The sequence below is a fragment of the Gymnoscopelus braueri genome (genome assembly GCF_963280865.1).
Source record: "Gymnoscopelus braueri genome assembly, chromosome: 22".
In the NCBI taxonomy this organism is placed as follows: Eukaryota; Metazoa; Chordata; class Actinopteri; order Myctophiformes; family Myctophidae; genus Gymnoscopelus; species Gymnoscopelus braueri.
Genome location: NC_137624.1, coordinates 46,577,077 through 46,597,736, shown reverse-complemented (window position 1 = coordinate 46,597,736; position 20,660 = coordinate 46,577,077). Strand labels below are relative to the sequence as shown.

Genomic DNA, 20,660 nt, shown 5'->3' with positions numbered 1-20,660 from the left:
TGTCTGTCTGTCTGTCTGTCTGTCTGTCTGTCTGTCTGTCTGTCTGTCTGTCGGTCGGTCGGTCGGTCGGTCGGTCGGTCGGTCGGTCGGTCGGTCGGTCGGGTCGGTCTGTCAGGTCGGTCTGTCTGTCTGTCTGTCTGTCTGTCTGTCTGTCTGTCTGCCTGTCTGTCTGTCTGTCTGTCTGTCTGTCTGTCTGTCTGTCTGTCTGTCTGTCTGTCTGTCTGTCTGTCTGTCTGTCTGTCGGTCGGTCGGTCGGTCGGTCGGTCGGTCGGTCGGTCGGGTCGGTCTGTCAGGTCGGTCTGTCTGTCTGTCTGTCTGTCTGTCTGTGTCTGTCTGTCTGTCTGTCTGTCTGTCTGTCTGTCTGTCTGTCTGTCTGTCTGTCTGTCTGTCTGTCTGTCTGTGTCTGTCTGTGTCTGTCTGTCTGTGTCTGTCTGTGTCTGTCTGTCTGTCTGTCTGTCTGTCTGTCTGTCTGTCTGTCTGTCTGTCTGTCTGTCTGTCTGTCTGTCTGTCTGTCTGTCTGTCTGTCTGTCTGTCTGTCTGTCTGTCTGTCTGTCTGTCTGTCTGTCTGTCTGTCGGTCTGTCACACGCAAGATTTATCAATCAAAATGTTACTTATTTTGTTGTTTATTTGTATTTATTATATATTTTTTCTAATTGATTAGAACATTGTGTAACTTTCTTTATGACCAAATATGAATCAGAAGGTCATTACAGGTTGGTCCTGATTGGACGGAGCGGCATCACGGGGGCGGGGCTCTTTCTTACCTTTCCATCCTTGTCGTAAGGAGAGTCGAAGTTGTCCAGGAAGGTTCTGAACACCTGCTCCTCGGTCCACTCTCCGTTCCGGTACTTTGGGTGGTTCTTGGCGTTGTACACGCCCCTCAGGTCGTCCACGGTGACGACCCCGTCCCCCGTCTTGTCCAGCTTACGGAACGCCTGCATGATCACCTCTTTCCGGGCCGAGGACATCGGTGGCTGCAAGAAAAATATAAGAAATACGAAATAATGAGCCTGACCTCAAATTGATGAATAGGAGTACACCATTTAACTGAACTTATTGATTGAATCGATTATAAAATATAAAGATGTGAGCTTGTAGATCGAGAGTGAGAATCCAAGGAATCCAAGTGGGGGGGGGGTTATTTTACAAGCTACGGTTCAATAGTTATTGGCCAAAACGTTAAGTGGGCTGTTGTAGCGCCACCATGAGGCAGGTGTGAAAAAGTTGGGGTGGAGGTTCTCCCTTGGCCTAGTGGGAATGTTAAGAGGAACTCATCTAAGTCGATCATTGATGAATGAATTACCCTCAGAGTTAAGAGGAACTCATCTAAGTCGATCATTGATGAATGAATTACCCTCAGAGTTAAGAGGAACTCATCAAAGTCGATCATTAATGAATGAATTACCCTCAGAGTTAAGAGGAACTCATCAAAGTTGATCATTAATGAATGAATTACCCTCAGAGTTAAGAGGAACTCATCTAAGTCGATCATTGATGAATGAATTACCCTCAGAGTTAAGAGGAACTCATCAAAGTCGATCATTAATGAATGAATTACCCTCAGAGTTAAGAGGAACTCATCAAAGTCGATCATCCCGCTGCCGTCTCGGTCGAAGGTCCTGAAGAGACTCAGAGCCTCGTCTTTGTCCATCAGAACACCGTAATCATTTAACCCCTTCAGGAACTCCTTCACGTCCAGAGAGCGGTTGTTGTTATCGTCCATGATCTTAAACGTCCTGCGTGAAGACAAAGAGTTATTGTTATAACTATTATTATTGGGTCGCGGGGGTTTCAGCAGAGAGCTCCAGACTTCCCTTTCCTGAGCAACATTAGCCACTTCCTCCTGGGGAATCCCAGGAGGAAGTGTGGAGATATAATCCAAGGCCAGTGTGGAGATATAATCCCCCCATCTGGTCCTTGGTCTGCCATGGGGTCTTCTCCTCCCAGTGGGACAGCAAGGACCTCCCTAGGGAGACGCTCGGGAGACATCCGCACTAGATGCCCAAACTAATAAGCTGGCTCCTTTCCAAGTGAAGGAGCAGTGGTTCTACTCCGAGGCTCTCGCGGGTGACTGAGCTTCTCACTCTATCTCTAAGGGAGATGAGCTTCTCACTCTATCTCTAAGGGAGATGAGCTTCTCACCCTATCTCTAGGGAGATGAGATTCTCACCCTATCTCTAAGGGAGATGAGCTTCTCACTCTATCTCTAAGGGAGATGAGCTTCTCACTCTATCTCTAAGGGAGATGAGCTTCTCACTCTATCTCTAAGGGAGATGAGCTTCTCACTCTATCTCTAAGGGAGATGAGCTTCTCACTCTATCTCTAAGGGAGATGAGCTTCTCACTCTATCTCTAAGAGAGATGAACTTCTCACCCTATCTCTAAGGGAGATGAACTTCTCACTCTATCTCTAAGGGAGATGAGCTTCTCACCCTATCTCTAAGGGAGATGAGCTTCTCACCCTATCTCTAAGGGAGATGAGCTTCTCACTCTATCTGTAAGGGAGATGAGCTTCTCACCCTATCTCTAAGGGAGATGAGCTTCTCACCCTATCTCTAAGGGAGATGAGCTTTTCACCCTATCTCTAAGGGAGATGAACTTCTCACTCTATCTCTAAGGGAGATGAGCTTCTCACTCTATCTCTAAGGGAGATGAGCTTCTCACTCTATCTCTAAGGGAGATGAGCTTCTCACTCTATCTCTAAGGGAGATGAACTTCTCACCCTATCTCTAAGGGAGATGAGATTCTCACCCTATCTCTAAGGGAGATGCCAGCCACCCGTCTGAGAAAACTCATTTTGGGGGGATTATTAAAAAGGTCTTAAAAGTACTTCAATTGTCACTTTATAGATGTGCACATAGCCTGTATACACTTCTACTGCATGTGGGTTTGTTTCTCATGCATTATGCTGTTAAGGCTGTACAGTGTTGTATATTTATACTGTATGTTGGTTTGTTTCTCATGCATTATGCATGCACTGTTGACACGGTACAGTGTTATTTGGTTCATTATTGATGTGGTGTCTTTTTACTCGGCTGTATCTGTAACTGTTTCTGAACTGTTGAGCTGCCACTGACTTTCCCCCGCAGGATCAATAAAGGTTTTATCTTTATCTCTCTTATCGCACCCAATGAATTAAAGTCACAGACCGTCTACACACCAAGCACTATGACTGTAACTATGGAGATATTGTTTAAATAAAGCATCAAGTAATACGTCATGTAATATTATCATATATCTGGTAAATCTTGTCTTCACCAATGTGTTGTAAAGGTGTCTATAGTGACACATTTAAAAAAGATTGAAATTCAACTCCGCCAGGACCCGTTGAACGAGTTACAGACCATCCCATGCAATGTGATTAGATGATTTTACCCTAATTTACCCCAACTATCAATAATTTACCCTAATTTACCCCAACTATCAATAATTTACCCTAATTTACCCCAACTATCAATAATTTACCCTAATTTACCCCAACTATCTATAATTTACCCTAATTTACCCCAACTATCAATAATTTACCCTAATTTACCCCAACTATCAATAATTTACCCTAATTTACCCCAACTATCAATAATTTACCCTAATTTACCCCAACTATCAATAATTTACCCTAATTTACCCCAACTATCTATAGCCGGTCAGAGCTGAGCCTCAGGGGCCACCGTAGGTACGGCTGCACTGTCCACTTCCTTGTCAATCAAGGTTGATTATTTAAATGCCCTGCTATGGACCAAACGGTTGGCTGCTTGGTGGTTGCTGGCCGTGGGTCTCACTTATGTTTGCTTAAATGCTGGTGCCAGGGTGAGTAATGTGTCGCATGCCTTGGTTTTAATCATGTTTATATTTTAGTATTGTAGCCCACTCAACTTGGTTTTCATAGACCTCGTTGCTTATTTCTCTCGCTAAATCTGGCAACAGTGGAGGTGTGGTGAGGCTGCCAGTCTGTCTCACCTGCCCAGACCCTTGATGCCGGAAGACCCTCGAGCCAGACACTGCAGCCTCAGTCTCTCCACGGGATCTGAGCTCACACACAGCCGCCTCTTGGCGTTCATCGCCATCTCTCGATCGTGCCTTGACGTCCCTGCCATCTGAAAACACATATAACATACTGTATGCCTGAGGTCCCTGCCATCTGAAAACATATAACATACTGTATGTATGCCTGAGGTCCATCTGAAAACATATAACATACTGTATGTCTGAGGTCCATCTGAAAACATATAACATACTGTATGCCTGAGGTCCCTGCCTTCTGAAAACATATAACATACTGTATGTCTGAGGTCCCTGCCATCTGAAAACATATAACATACTGTATGTCTGAGGTCCCTGCCTTCTGAAAACATATAACATACTGTATGTCTGAGGTCCCTGCCATCTGAAAACATATAACATACTGTATGTCTGAGGTCCATCTGAAAACATATAACATACTGTATGTCTGAGGTCCATCTGAAAACATATAACATACTGTATGCCTGAGGTCCATCTGAAAACATATAACATACTGTATGTCTGAGGTCCATCTGAAAACATATAACATACTGTATGTCTGAGGTCCATCTGAAAACATATAACATACTGTATGTCTGAGGTCCATCTGAAAACATATAACATACTGTATGCCTGAGGTCCCTGCCTTCTGAAAACATATAACATACTGTATGTCTGAGGTCCATCTGAAAACATATAACATACTGTATGTCTGAGGTCCATCTGAAAACATATAACATACTGTATGTCTGAGGTCCCTGCCATCTGAAAACATATAACATACTGTATGTCTGAGGTCCCTCTGAAAACATATAACATACTGTATGCCTGAGGTCCCTGCCTTCTGAAAACATATAACATACTGTATGCCTGAGGTCCCTGCCTTCTGAAAACATATAACATACTGTATGTCTGAGGTCCATCTGAAAACATATAACATACTGTATGCCTGAGGTCCCTGCCTTCTGAAAACATATAACATACTGTATGTCTGAGGTCCCTGCCATCTGAAAACATATAACATACTGTATGTCTGAGGTCCCTGCCTTCTGAACACATATAACATATGCCAATGGATCCAGTGAATATTTTGTTATTAAAGAATTCTTACCGAGCAAAATACATCCAGACAGACAGACATCAAATATCACATATCTAAATACTCACATATATTCCTCTTATTCATCCACAAACGGATAACAATACAACAACAAACAACAACATACATAGGTATTTTCAGGGATGCTTTGGTCATGGGACGCAGTAACACGCACACGCACACGCATCGATGAAAAACAACCCTTAAGTTCACACTTTTTTACAAAGGATGCCGACTGCCGGGTGTCACACCAGGTGAATGAACATAGAACATAGAACATAAGTGTCCATTGTGTGACCTGTAGTTTAGGTGTTAAGCCACGTGCGCGTCACGCCTTTAAAATAGCGTCCCACCAGAGATAGATTCACCAATACAACACTGGCTATTTTCCATAACACTACTGTTAAAAATCTAGCCTGGCCTCACTATTTGGGGCATGACGCTAAAGGTGAAAAACATTTTAAAAAATGTCAAATATGCTATAAGTTGTGAGCTTGTAGATCGGCTATTTTCACTACTTTTGCACAACACCGTCAGGTGAAAGTATAAAATGTATTTATGAAAAAACATACAGTAGAGAAAAGAATTCTGCACCATATGCAGGTGGAAATATTAGACGGCGCTAGAGACACCCACGCACGCACACGCACACACACACACACACAGACTTCCTCATTTGTGTAGCATGACTCACTCAGTCAAGAATCCACGGCACACATCCTACATTAACACTAATGCGTCAGGTCTAACCTGTTTGTTCCAATCTGCACGTTATGTTATATGAGTGTGATTACATATTCATTAGTAAGAAGGAAGGAGGAAAGAAAGAGATGCATCATGTTGTTGTGATCTGACACACAGACATATTGTTAATAGTAAAACCAGATGATAAAACCATGTCAAGTGTTTCGGCCTATATGTGTTAAAGAGAGCAAGATTATAAGACTTAGCAGGACAAAAGACATGAATATAAAACCAGCAAGAATCAGAACTTGATCAAAAGATGGGCATAATGTTCAAGTAAAATCAGTGGTGTAAAGTAACTAAATACATGTAATTAAGTACTGTACTTTAGTACAATTTTGAGGTATTTTTTACTTAATGGAGTATTTCCAATTTTCAATACTTTTACTTCTACTCCACTACATCTCAGGGGCAAATATTGTACTTTTACTACAATTATTTGACAACTTTAGTTACTACTGTAGTTACTTTATAGATTTAGATTATTACTACAAAACTATAATACATTAACCACTTCAGCTCTGTATACATTTCGACCATTTGAAAATAGCCAATCTACAAGCTCACAATGTGTCGCATCGCGACACATTGTGAGCTTGTAGATCTGCTATTTTCATACATTTTATTTTCATATATTTGAAAACTTGAAACGGGACATTCTGCATAATGACTACTTTTACTTTTGGTACTTTAAGTACATTTTGATGCCAATACTTTTGTACTTTTACGCAAGTACATTTAGAATTACGGACTTTTACTTGTAACAGAGTATTTTTATATTGCAGTATTGATACTTTTACTTAAAAATTACTTTTTTTTGTACTTTTTCCATCACTGGGTAAACTGGAGTGTTGTTATAATGTGGATGTATTGGTGGTGAACGAGACACAGTAACAGTTAAGAGAAGAGAGGGTGAACGAGACACAGTAACAGTTAAGAGAAGAGAGGGTGAACGAGACACAGTAACAGTTAAGAGAAGAGACACAGTAACAGTTAAGAGAAGAGAGGGTGAACGAGACACAGTAACAGTTAAGAGAAGAGGGTGAACGAGACGGGACCGTACCTATGTTCCCCAGGTTCTATGTTCCCCAGGTTCTATGTTCCCCGCAAAAAAGGTTCTATGTTCCCCACTTACCAAAAAAGGTTCTATGTTCCCTGGGTTCTATGTTCCCCTTTTACCTAAAAAAAGGTTCTATGTTCCCCGTTTACCCAAAAAAGGTTCTATGTTCCCCATTAACAAAAAAAAGGTTCTATGTTCCCCGCTCACCCAAAAATGCAGGAAACATACATTTTTAACCCTTTAAAGGTCACCCCAAGAAAAAAGCATTGGAAAAATTATTTCTTTGCATTTTTTATTTATTTGGGGCAATAGTAACAACTATCAATTATAATTTCTTTAACAGACCCAACAGTTTTCCAAATATAGGCCTCTACCAAACGGTTGAGATGTCACTTTATGGTAATGGTAAAAGTTTCATGCATATACATTGATTTATATGCATTCACTGAGAAATATGTCTCCCATTATGTTCCCCAGTCTCTTCTGCTTGTGAGAGTTGATCAGCATCATCTGTTTGATCATCAAAAGATCATCAAAATAGTCCATTTTTTATTTCAGCACCACTACCTTTACCATTAAATGACAATTCAACCATTTGGTTGAGCATGTTTTTTTAGATAGGAATAAAATCATACTAATACATAAATATAATGAAATAACATTATATGTATTATATTAACAACACTGAATTAGCAAAAGCCCTATTTATCCATAGCAAATAGTACATTTTAATTACTTTAGTTTAGCTTCACTACTTACCATAAAGTGACAAACAACCCGTTTGGTAGAGCATGTTTTCAGAAAATTATTAGACCATTATTAGATTTTTTTTTTATTGTATCAAGCTACATAATCAGGTTCAGTAACACCTCTGAGATGATAATATGACAAAAAAAAAATCTTACCTCTGAAATTTCAACCAAAAAAATCCCACCTTTCAGGAGTGGATTAATTGATTTTCACTTCCTAAAAAGTGGCTACCTGAGAATCCATGTGACTGGGAAACAGTGACATCTGGTGGACCTTTTTTTTGCCATAACATACCTCAACCAAATGGTAGAAAGGGCTCAATCAGGTTGAGTTAAGTTCAGCAATGTTGTCAATGAGAAATAGTGACTTAAAATGTGCTCTACCAATTGGTTGAGCAGACTGTTAAAGGGTTAATTTCCAATTATTAATAACATCTCTGAACACACACAACTGAACATAATGGGGAGAAATTACTATCAGAAACTTGCCTGCCCTTTTCCCCTGGTGGCCATCTTGGTGATATAGAGCACCTTGTAGCAACTCATAATGTAATAACGGCGTAATAACAGTTCATAATATAATAAACTAAATGTCATAAAAGCTCATAATGTAATAAAATCACGAGCGATAGCGCAATAACGGGTTTTTGCATAATATAATAGCATAATAATTTGTTACATTAAGATTTTTTTTATATAATTGTTTTTGGCTTTATCTGCCTTTTATTAGATAGTATACAGTAGTCTGAGAGGAAATGGGGAGAGAGAGATGGAAGTGACACGCAGAAAAGTCCGTCGGGATCGGGAGTCGAACCCGCGACACGCTGTGCCCGGACCGCCACGCCAGCCGTCCGGGCCATAACTGGTCAAATTGTTGAGAACAGTATTACATCTTATAATCAGTATCAGTATCATGGTCAGTGTCATGGTCAGCATCATGCTCAGTTTCATGGCAAGTGTCAGTATCATGTTAGTATCATGGTCAGTATCATGGTCAGTACCATGTCAGTATCATGTCAGTACCATGTCAATATAATGTCAGTATCATGGTAGTATCATGGTCAGTATCATGTTAGTATCATGTCAGTACCATGTCAATATAATGTCAGTATCATGGTAGTATCATGGTAGTATCATGGTCAGTATCATGTTAGTATCATGGTCAGTATCATGTCAATATCATGTCAGTATCATGGTAGTATCATGGTAGTATCATGGTCAGTATCATGGTCAGTATCATGGTCAGTATCATGTCAGTATCATGCCAATATCATGACAGTATCAACTTTTTTAACATCATATAAACACCATAAAAGGCCTACACCAAAATGTAGGAAAAAAAAAAAAAACCTTGTCAGACAAGAGGAAATGCCTGTCAAAAAGGCAAGGGGGTTGGGGGATATAGCCAATAAAAACATGCATCATTAGCAACAACAACAACAACAAAAGCAAAACAACACCAGAACTACACTAAAATTGAAGAAATTCCAGTAAAAAATGGAAGATATGCCTATCAAATTTGTCAAAATCAGTCAGTATCATGTCAGTATCGTGTTCAGTAACATGTCAGTATCATGGTCAGTATCATGTCAGTATCATGTGTCATGTCAGTATCATGGTCAGTATCATGTCAGTATCATGGTCATATTGATATGACCATGTGATTTGTGCAAAACCCATTTTTTGACATTACTCCTACAGATTGTATCCAAACGTCATGCAAATCGGTACACAGTATCTCTATAGTCATGTGATCAACCCGGATCTGTCCGATTTCCCATATTCCATCCTGATTGGCTAAGGTTGGCTTCCAAAGTTTGCAGGATTGGTCCGTTTTGAACGAAATGCCTCGAATCATGAACGCAGCTTGCAATTTCTGTGAAATTTCACACGCACATTCCCACTAGGCCGAGGAAGAAATGTAATTTAGCAAAACACATTTTTGGAACAAAATGCCACAAATCATAAATGCAGTGTCCGATTGCCGTGAAAGGCCTAGGAAGAAATGGCACCCTTTTCACATTGGCCTATTATACCGCCACCAGGAGGCCACAATAACGTACCTGACCTGGCGTAGACCTGTGCTCCGAGGAGCACTTTTTATAGTAACTTTTTGTATATGCTTTATAAATTAAGCACTTTGAAACTGAAGATGATGGCCAATGTTGATGATAGTAAAAATGATAATAATATCGTATCGATATCGTGAGCCCAATATCGTGTATCGTATCATATGTACCGTGAAATTAATGTATCGTGACACCCCCAAATAGATTTTGAGTCATGTCAAAGAAGTTTTCAAAACATGATATTTTGACACTTTAAAAACTGAAAAATTACAAATAGCTAATGGGTATAAATACATGTATTTAAACCTTTTTAAATGTCTCACCATTTCCTGCACTTTTGGGTGAGCGGGGAACATAGAACCTTTTTTTGGTTGAGTGGGGAACATAGAACCTTTTTTAGAACCTTTTTTGGTTGAGTGGGGAACATAGAACCTTTTTTTGGATGAGTGGGGAACATAGAACCCTTTTTTGGTTGAGCGGGGAACATAGAACCCGGGGAACATAGAACCTTTTTTGGGGGGGGAGGGGAACATAGAACCTGGGGAACATAGAACCTGGTGAACATAGGTACGGTCCCAACGAGACACAGTAACAGTTAAGAGAAGAGAGGGTGAACGAGACACAGTAACAGTTAAGAGAAGAGAGGGTGAACGAGACACAGTAACAGTTAAGAGAAGAGAGGGTGAACGAGACACAGTAACAGTTAAGAGAAGAGAGGGTGAACGAGACACAGTAACAGTTAAGAGAAGAGAGGGTGAACGAGAGACACAGTAACAGTTAAGAGAAGAGAGGGTGAACGAGACACAGTAACAGTTAAGAGAAGAGAGGGTGAGGTGAACGAGACACAGTAACAGTTAAGAGAAGAGACACAGTAACAGTTAAGAGAAGAGAGGGTGAGGTGAACGAGACACAGTAACAGTTAAGAGAAGAGACACAGTAACAGTTAAGAGAAGAGAGGGTGAGGTGAACGAGACACAGTAACAGTTAAGAGAAGAGACACAGTAACAGTTAAGAGAAGAGACACAGTAACAGTTAAGAGACGAGACACAGTAACAGTTAAGAGAGAAAGAGAGGGTGTCGGCCAGGTTGAACCTCACAGCTGATGGGGAAATAAGCAGAGTTCAGATGTTTCTTAAACTAGAAAACTAGACCCCTAGTGGTTGAAATCTGAATGGCCGGACTTCGCATGACGTGTGTGCAGAGGAAAAGAGGGACAGGAAAAGAGGAAAAGAGGGACAGGAAAAGAGGAAAAGAGGGACAGGAAAAGAGGAAAAGAGGGACAGGAAAAGAGGAAAAGAGGGACAGGAAAAGAGGAAAAGAGGGACAGGAAAAGAGGGACAGGAAAAGAGGAAAAGAGGGACAGGAAAAGAGGAAAAGAGGGACAGGAAAAGAGGAAAAGAGGGACAGGAAAAGAGGGACAGACCGACCGACAAAGCCTCATGTAGGCCGACCCCTTGGGTCTGGCAAAAACAGCAGCTGGACCCCCACCGTGTCCGAAGGGTCTAGAGCTCAGTGGATCTCAAGGTGGGGTCCAGGACCCTCGGGGTTCCTTGTTTGAGGGGGTTCCAAATGGACCCTAACTGGTCTGTAACTCTGAGAGTTATGGGGGTCTATAGGTGTCTGTCTGGCAGAGTGCATCATGCTCATTAACGTTAAGCCAGGGTTCTGTAACCAATACCAAGTCTGATCTGTGGGCAGGAAAAAAGTCATTGAGGATAAAAGTCTTATTGGATGAGAATCTTGTGTTAATCAGAGCATTGTGCACTGAGGTAGCAGTAAAACTAAATGCTCTGATAAGGACTGAGATAACAATAAAACTAAATGCTCTGATAAGGACTGAGATAACAATAAAACTAAATGCTCTGATAAGGACTGAGGTAGCAGTAAAACTAAATGCTCTGATAAGGACTGAGATAGCAGTAAAACTAAATGCTCTGATAAGGACTGAGATAGCAGTAAAACTAAATGCTCTGATAAGGACCGAGGTAGCAGTAAAACTAAATGCTCTGATAAGGACTGAGATAGCAGTAAAACTAAATGCTCTGATAAGGACCGAGGTAGCAGTAAAACTAAATGCTCTGATAAGGACCGAGGTAGCAGCAAAACTAAATGCTCTGATAAGGACTGAGATAGCAGTAAAACTAAATGCTCTGATAAGGACCGAGGTAGCAGTAAAACTAAATGCTCTGATAAGGAAATAATAATAATAATAGTAACAATAATAATAAACAATATTTTTCCATGGACATACACAATGAGCGTCTATGGGGGTTGGAGGCAGACAGAATGAAGCCTGTCTTGGACACATCTATGGGGGTTGGAGGCAGACAGAATGAAGCCTGACTTGGACACATCTATGAGGGTTGGAGGCAGACAGAATGAAGCCTGTCTTGGACACATCTATGAGGGTTGGAGGCAGACAGAATGAAGCCTGTCTTGGACACATCTATGAGGGTTGGAGGCAGACAGAATGAAGCCTGTCTTGGACACATCTATGAGGGTTGGAGACAGACAGAATGAAGCCTGTCTTGGACACATCTATGAGGGTTGGAGGCAGACAGAATGAAGCCTGTCTTGGACACATCTATGGGGGTTGGAGACAGACAGAATGAAGCCTGACTTGGACACATCTATGGGGGTTGGAGGCAGACAGAATGAAGCCTGACTTGGACACATCTATGGGGGTTGGAGGCAGACAGAATGAAGCCTGTCTTGGACACATCTATGAGGGTTGGAGGCAGACAGAATGAAGCCTGTCTTGGACACATCTATGAGGGTTGGAGGCAGACAGAATGAAGCCTGTCTTGGACACATCTATGAGGGTTGGAGACAGACAGAATGAAGCCTGTCTTGGACACATCTATGGGGGTTGGAGACAGACAGAATGAAGCCTGACTTGGACACATCTATGGGGGTTGGAGGCAGACAGAATGAAGCCTGACTTGGACACATCTATGGGGGTTGGAGGCAGACAGAATGAAGCCTGACTTGGACACATCTATGGGGGTTGGAGGCAGACAGAATGAAGCCTGACTTGGACACATCTATGGGGGTTGGAGACAGACAGAATGAAGCCTGACTTGGACACATCTATGGGGGTTGGAGGCAGACAGAATGAAGCCTGACTTGGACACATCTATGGGGGTTGGAGACAGACAGAATGAAGCCTGACTTGGACACATCTATGGGGGTTGGAGGCAGACAGAATGAAGCCTGTCTTGGACACATCTATGGGGGTTGGAGACAGACAGAATGAAGCCTGTCTTGGACTACACATCTATGGGGGTTGGAGGCAGACAGAAGCGGCCGTGATGCTCTGGAGGCGGCCGGAGGATGCGGCATCCGGTGAGTGGCGGGTAGCGCTGGTCGTTGGTGCAGCTTTAGAAAGTAACTGGAAATCTACTGCTCGCTGTATTACTGACTCAAACATGATGCAAAATAAAGAAATGAATACATGAACATTTCACCACGTAAATGCTCTGTATTTAATACATTGGACTTGAGTTGTGCTCTTTTTTCCCTCTACACCAGATCTCTTCGCCGACAATAGCCGATCTACAAGCTCACAACAATGCGTCGTGTGTTGCGAAGGTTCTCCCCAGGATAGGGATGCTAGGGTTCAATTGGTTAGAAAAAAAATCACACACACAAAGGTCTCCACCTCTGTGGTCATTTTCCTCCAGCTCTTATCCTTTACCAACATCTGTTATCTGAAGTCCTTCCTCCATAACTGTCCCTTCCTTGGTTTAAACCTCTTCTTTGCAGCCATGTCTGCTGTGGTCCTGTAGTTCTCTATCCTCCTGTACAGTTCAGTTGGTGGGAACCATAGAGCCCATTCCTGTGCTCTGCTCTCCTTCCCATCTGAATGAAGTGGACATTTCTACGGGCTTTCATCTCCTCGTCTGTTACATTTCTAAGGGCTTCCATCTCCTCGTCTGTTACATTTCTACGGGCTTCCATCTCCTCGTCTGTTACATTTCTAAGGGCTTCCATCTCCTCGTCTGTTACATTTCTAAGGGCTTCCATCTCCTCGTCTGTTACATTTCTACGGGCTTCCATCTCCTCGTCTGTTACATTTCTACGGGCTTCCATCTCCTTGTCTGTTACATTTCTAAGGGCTTCCATCTCCTCGTCTGTTACATTTCTAAGGGCTTCCATCTCCTCGTCTGTTACATTTCTAAGGGCTTCCATCTCCTCGTCTGTTACATTTCTTCTGTTCCACTGCCTGGAACTTGTTCTCTGTTGTATGCCTTTGCGGTCGGCAGTCTGGTCATCGATGCCAGCTCCCACCTGATGTCGTGCGGGAGCCCCGAGCGCTCCAGGCCGTATTCAATGACCGCCAGTTTGCATAACGTCTTCAGACAAGGACTTAAGTCTAAGACGTACAGATCGTCGGGAGTGTATCCTCCGAAGAGGATGATACGATCTCCCACCATGCAACAGCACATCCTACAATTCGCCGAACAAGGGCCTTTCCCTTTGGGCTCGACCTTCTTCCAGGACAAGGTCTCTGGATTGAACTTCCACAGATCGTTGAAGGTCCGGTCCAGGGGAAAGTTGTCGCCGCCAAATATGTACAGCTCCCCGTTGTAGGCAAAGACCGAATGGCCGCTGCGTCCTTCTGGAAGAGACTCTGCAGTAGGCATGTTCAGCCAGCTGCTGGTCTCTGTGTCAAACACTCGGATGTCGTTGTAAATGATCTCGTCCTGGTCCCCTCGACCCCCGTACACAAACATCTTTGTCCCGATGATGGTGGCAGAGTGACAACCCGACACGGGTGTTGGAGTGCCACTTATGTTGATTAAAGACCAGACCATCGTGGTAGTGTCCAGCTTGTAGATGTCATTAGTCGCCCCCTTCAGCATGTTGAATCCTCCGAAGATGTACATGGCCTTCCCCAAGACGCAGGCCGAGTGGCCGAACCTCGCGTCGGGAACCGTCCCGGAGATCTTGGGATTGAACCACCTGTGGGTGTTGACGTCAAACGCATAAAGCACTTTGCAGTCCTTCCCCCGGATGATGGTGATGACCCTGTTGGCGGTCTCCTCCGTCTCGATGTTCACTATCCCGCCCCAGACGTAGACGACGTCCTCTATCAGCACGGCCGTGTGGATCACTCGCATGAAGGGAACCTCGAGGGGATGCTCTCCTCGTCCGGTCGTCACGGGGGGCAACTTGGTCCAGCGCAGAGACACGGCGTTGAAGACGTGCACGTCGATCTGAGCCATCCTGCAGCTGAACGTCTCGCCGTAGCAGTAGCCTCCGAACGAGTACAGCTTGTTCCCCACTGCCACCGCAGCGTGGAGGGTCTTCTTGGGCCCTCCTTTGAGATGTACCGTCCAGCATAACATCTTACAGCACAGCAGAGGATCAGAGTGGATCAGAGTGGATGAACGTAAAATAACAAGGGTGTTTCTCACGCTATCGCTTATATGGTTAGAGTGACAAGAAGGTCACACAAAGCCTGGCCAATCCGCGATGCCAATGGGCTGGGCCGGTCAATAAGGGTTGGGATCCTGTAGGAATTTGTGCCGCACAGCCAATATAAATGAAAGTGGGCAAAAGCCCACTAAAATATGCACACACTTACACAAACATATGTAAGTGTGTGATAGTAGAATGGCAGTTATGTTGTACAGTATGGTCAGCAGGAGACCCTACTGCATGGATCCACCCAATGCAGCATAGAGACACACAGGGACTACAAAATTCACGCCCAAAATTGAGACAGTGCACTCACGCAAGGTCCGTTAGAACGATGTACTGCAGCTGTCCATGCAATCCATATGAGAGGAATATGAGAGTTAGCCTACTTTTAAAATGATCCTACATGAACTGGAGACGATATAGAGTTGAATAAAAATATGTTTCCAAATGTATAGAGTGTTTTTATCAACATATCTTCTTGTTTTCTTAATAGTTGATGTGTTTCACATTTAATTTGTCACTTCAATGGGTTAACCATAATGTTAACACAGCAGAGGGGAGACAGCAGACAGACAATTAGTCACATTTCAGTGACATCCCTGTCTTTACGAGCGCCGAGTGCCGACTTTGAAGATATGGTATTTTACGATGCCTCTCATAGGAATTGCATTGACAGCTGCAGTACATCGTTCTAACAGACCTTGCGTAGGTGCACTGTCTCAATTGTGGGCGTGAATTTTGTAGTTCCTGTGTGTCTCTATGGATCCACCCAATGCAGCATGGATCCACATGCATCCAGGTAGACCCTCCGGTGCTTTGAATGGTAACCGGAACGCTCGCCCCAAGACACACTCGCCCCCATTTCCTTTCACAGACCACTCGCACCCAGCCGTTCTTGTATTCTTGTATTAGTTTTACTGAGGTTAAGGTTAGGAATAGGTTTAGGGTTAGGCATAGTTTTACTGAGGTTAAGGTTAGGAATAGGTTTAGGGTTAGGCCTAGTTTTACTGAGGTTAAGGTTAGGAATACGTTAGGGTTAGGCATAGTTAGGCATTGAGGTTACGTTTAGGTTTTACTGAGGTTATGTACTGTACGTTTAGGAATAAGGTTAGGTTTAGGCATTTTACTGAGGTTAAGGTTAGGAATACATTCAGGGTTAGGCATAGTTTTACTGAGGTTAAGGTTAGGAATGCATTTAGGGTTAGGCATAGTTTTACTGAGGTTAGGTTTAGGTTTTACTGAGGTTATGTATGTTTAAGAATAAGGTTAGGTTTAGGCATTTTACTGAGGTTAAGGTTAGTAATGCCTGGTGGTGACCGTTCCGAGGTCGGCGGCAATTTTCTTTTTAAAGATCTACCTGGAAAACATGGTTTGGAAAATCTACCTGGATACCTGTTTATCTCTAGTTTATTTATATTGTTAGAGGGTGTTTATCAGTGAATATATAGTTTATTTATATTGTTAGAGGGTGTTTATCAGTGAATATAGTTTATTTATATTGTTAGAGGGTGTTTATCAGTGAATATAGTTTATTTATATTGTTAGAGGGTGTTTATCAGTGAATATAGTTTATTTATATTGTTAGAGGGTGTTTATCAGTGAATATATAGTTTATTTATATTGTTAGAATGTGTATATCAGTGAATATAGTTTATTTAAATTGTTAGAGGGTGTTTATCAGTGAATATAGTTTATTTATATTGTTAGAGGGTGTTTATCAGTGAATATATAGTTTATTTATAATGTTAGAGGGTGTTTATCAGTGAATATATAGTTTATTTATATTGTTAGAATGTGTTTATCAGTGAATATAGTTTATTTATATTGTTATAGGGTGTTTATCAGTGAATATAGTTTATTTATATTGTTAGAGGGTGTTTATCAGTGAATATATAGTTTATTTATATTGTTAGAATGTGTTTATCAGTTAATATAGTTTATTTATATTGTTAGAATGTGTTTATCAGTGAATATAGTTTATTTATATTGTTAGGGTGTGTATCAAACAGAGTGAATATGCATTGTGGCACTAGTACTATATTAAGTGCCATATTAGAATCAGAATCAGAATAATTTCTGATGACTCAGAATTACTTTTCATATTCGGAGACAAAGTGTGGAGATGAAGTCAAATCACAACATGTATGACCTCTGACATGGAAGCAGGACTTTCACTCTCCAGGGGAAATATTTGGAGAAACAAATCCTATACATGTAGAATAGACTATGAAGCTCTTTTAAGTGCCCAGTGGCTTTTGTTTGGTTTTAAGAGTTATTGTGGAAATAAAACCAACATCTTCATGTTCAGTCATGAGGTAAGTATTGATCATGATCTAATGCAGGGGTCTTCAACAGGGGGTTCGGGACCCCTAGGTGGTCCTCAGAGTTACTACAAATGTTTGTATGATAGGAACTGTTTTATTATCATTATTATATTATATTATTGTCTTTTTTACATTAACCACCAGCATCCTTATTCTGGGGGGACATTAGCCAAAAATAGCTGATCTACAAGCTCACAACGTGTCGCACTGCGACACGTTGTGAGCTTGTAGATCTGCTATTTTTGGCAAAGGTATTTGGTGTAAAGGGGAAAAGGATCGTACAAAGTACAGAGACAAATTCAAAGTATTGAGGGTTTAAATGGTTAAATGTGTGAAAATACACTTTAACATGAATCCAACATGATAGTGTCTGTCAAACTAGTCTATGAAGAAATCTGTGAAATCTATGAAAAAGTTTATTCTGCAACACAATGTTATACAATATGTAGTCCCTGCTTCATCTCTCTCTCAGCTAAGGGGTCCCTGCTTCATCTCTCTCTCAGCTAAGGGGTCCCTGCTTCATCTGTCTCTCAGCTAAGGGGTCCCTGCTTCATCTCTCTCTCAGCTAAGGGGTCCCTGCTTCATCTCTCTCTCAGCTAAGGGGTCCCTGCTTCATCTTTCTCTCAGCTAAGGGGTCCCTGCTTCATCTTTCTCTCAGCTAAGGGGTCCCTGCTTCATCTTTCTCTCAGCTAAGGGGTCCCTGCTTCATCTTTCTCTCAGCTAAGGGGTCCTTGAAAACAACGTTGAAGACCCTGGTCTAATGTATTTGTAATCACAAATAATAGCAGAATAAAGACTTACCTAGGATGATGATGATGATGATGATGATGATGATGATGATAGATTCCGTTCACAGTTCTTGCATCAATAGGCTCTGTTTGCCACGCCCCTCCCCAGGCATTCTAGTTTCCATGGGAACCGCAGGTTCTTCCGGTTGGAACTCCAGACTTCCTGATGCAAACATTGTTCTTATCAGCCTAACGCCCACATATCTGGTAAGATACACACACACACACACGCACGCACGCACGCGCGTGCGCACGCACGCACGCACGCACGCGCGCACACACACACACACACACACACACACACACACACACACACACACACACTACATAGAATTAACTTTATCATTGATGTGTTGATCCTGTCACGCGGCAATTCACCGTTTCCATGACAACGACGCATAGAGCGTCGTTGTCATGGAAACGGTTCTAAAATAAAATGAATGTTCTCCTGGCTGTGACGTCATTAAAGTCCAACCCACTGTGAACAGGACGGAGACAAACCTTCAAAAATAAAAGCTCAGAAGTGTCTGACATAGAGGTATAATATAACGGTGTCTGCTTATGGAAATAAAAACGACTATTTAGTGACTTCTCTCAGCGCTCTGCCAGGACCAGCGTTATTTCCCATAGGCTGAAACAAAGTGTAGTAAAAATAAAGAAAACTAATTCGCTTCTCACCAAAACAAAGGCAGCATTATGACATCGAAAGGCTTTGCTCTCTGGTGGGAGGAGTCTCAGAATCACACCGTTTGTGCAAAATAAAGTTTTTGTCCAGAAACTAAAAATATGTCAACCCGATTATTGTTTTTTTTACTCAACTGCGCCCCCTACAGGTCTGGCCGATGGTAAAGGATCTGTATGTGGCGCACAGGCGGACACCGGTGTTGCCATGTCTGCTTATTATAAGCGACTTTGGGCTTGTTTTCCCTGTAAAGTCGCGTGTACATATTGGTAGTCGCGGGTTGCGTCAGCGTGTGTGTTTTTTTTTATTTTTATTTGTTTCTAAAGTGTAGTTGCTTATTTGGGCTTTTCCTTCCTAAATGCTTTAAAACATGTTCATGGAAGGACCCCCAGATTAATATGTAGGTCTATTTGTCCGCAGACCCCCCCCCCCCCCCATCTGAAAATAGTTTGTGCTGGATCTAGCAGATCTACAAGCTCACAACAGAGCTTGTAAAGGCGAGCTCTGCTATTTCCAAAGTAGCCGTAAACCCGTAACCTAATAGTCGCTTCTTCTGGGCTTGTTTTCATAGACCTGGTTGCTTATTTCTCTCGCAAAATCCGGCAACGCTGCCAGGCAGGCAGGCAGTTGGACACACCGCTTCCGTATCCGCTCCAGACCGGATGTGTGAGCGGTGAAGCTAATCGGCCCCTCCTCCCTCTCTCTCTCCACCACAACAACAATGGACTCATCCTGGTGAAACACACAGAGAGCTGACCACGGTACGTCCGCTTATTATACTGTTATTATACTGTTATTATAGTATTATAATAGTGTTATTATGCTGTTAATATGCTGTTATTATGCTGTTAATATGCTGTTATTATGCTGTTAATATGCTGTTATTATATGTTATTACCGTCATGTTTTAAACACCACTGACTGACTGGAAGCTAGCGTTAGCTTCAAGCTAGCTGCAGTCAGTCGTCATGTCGCTGTCGGCTAGAATCCTTGTATCTCCATGTTTCTACCTTTTAAAACAATATGATGTTGAAAACAGCAGATCTACAAGCTACTGTGAGCTTGTAGATCTGCTGTTTTCACTGTGGTAGAACGTTTTTTTGGGGGGGCTTTAAAAATCCTTAAATATAAGGAATGGTTTGGGGACAGACAGACAGACAGACAGACAGACAGACAGACAGACAGACAGACAGGAGGTTTCCAGGCTGAAACATGTCTTTATGATGTCAGCTGACCGTATGGAACATAAACATATCGCGTGGTTTCATCCATTCACCACATTATATCAATTAAAGCTCATAACTAGCCTTAGATCAACACTATTAAACATGTATTTGATCCAGTCTGACTTTTACTTTAGTATCTACGAGAGTCTTCAAGCCTAGCCTCCCCCAGGTTGTCCTGGAATGTCACCAGTAAAGCCCGTATTTCTCCAAACATGTAGAAATGATAAATATAAGGTGTTTTACCCACTTTCCCCAAATGTTAACTAGGTGTCCGGAGTGTTTGTATAATGTATTGGTCCATATTATTCAATAAAGAAGTGTTTTAATCCTGTCTATGGCCGATTCTATAGGAAGTTCCCAATGGGTGGTAGTGAGGGGGCGCATCCGGTGAAACCGGAATTACACTCAATGTAAACGAGGGGGAAAAATGGCGTTCGGCCACAAACGGGATTAAAACACTAGTTTATTGAATAATATGGACTAATACATTACA

General features: G+C 42.3%; 3 protein-coding genes across 3 annotated transcripts in view; 1 reads left to right on the top strand and 2 right to left on the bottom strand.

Moving 5' to 3' along the window:
• Positions 1-18,306, bottom strand: part of LOC308079085 (calcyphosin-like protein) — a gene marked incomplete at its 3' end in the record, with an annotated part of 22,657 nt that extends 4,351 nt beyond the window's left edge. The window contains exons 1-4 of the mRNA XM_080420425.1: positions 18,273-18,306; positions 3,958-4,094; positions 1,560-1,737; positions 766-975 (exon numbers count right to left, since the gene is read on the bottom strand). Coding sequence (XP_080276551.1) covers positions 766-975; positions 1,560-1,737; positions 3,958-4,094 — 525 coding nt within the window. The 5' untranslated portion in view covers positions 18,273-18,306. The remainder of the gene's footprint in view (positions 1-765; positions 976-1,559; positions 1,738-3,957; positions 4,095-18,272) is intronic.
• Positions 13,923-15,071, bottom strand: LOC308079084 (kelch domain-containing protein 3-like; the record flags this gene model as incomplete). The annotated part of the gene is made up of 1 exon (XM_080420424.1): positions 13,923-15,071. The coding sequence occupies one exon, from the start codon at positions 15,069-15,071 to the stop codon at positions 13,923-13,925; it is 1,149 nt and encodes a 382-aa protein (XP_080276550.1).
• A 1,309-nt stretch (positions 18,307-19,615) lies between the features above and the next one.
• lmbrd2b (LMBR1 domain containing 2b) overlaps positions 19,616-20,660 on the top strand; it is a 32,766-nt gene continuing 31,721 nt past the window's right edge. The window contains exon 1 of the mRNA XM_080419635.1: positions 19,616-19,702. The gene's annotated coding sequence lies outside the window, so the exon portion shown is untranslated. The remainder of the gene's footprint in view (positions 19,703-20,660) is intronic.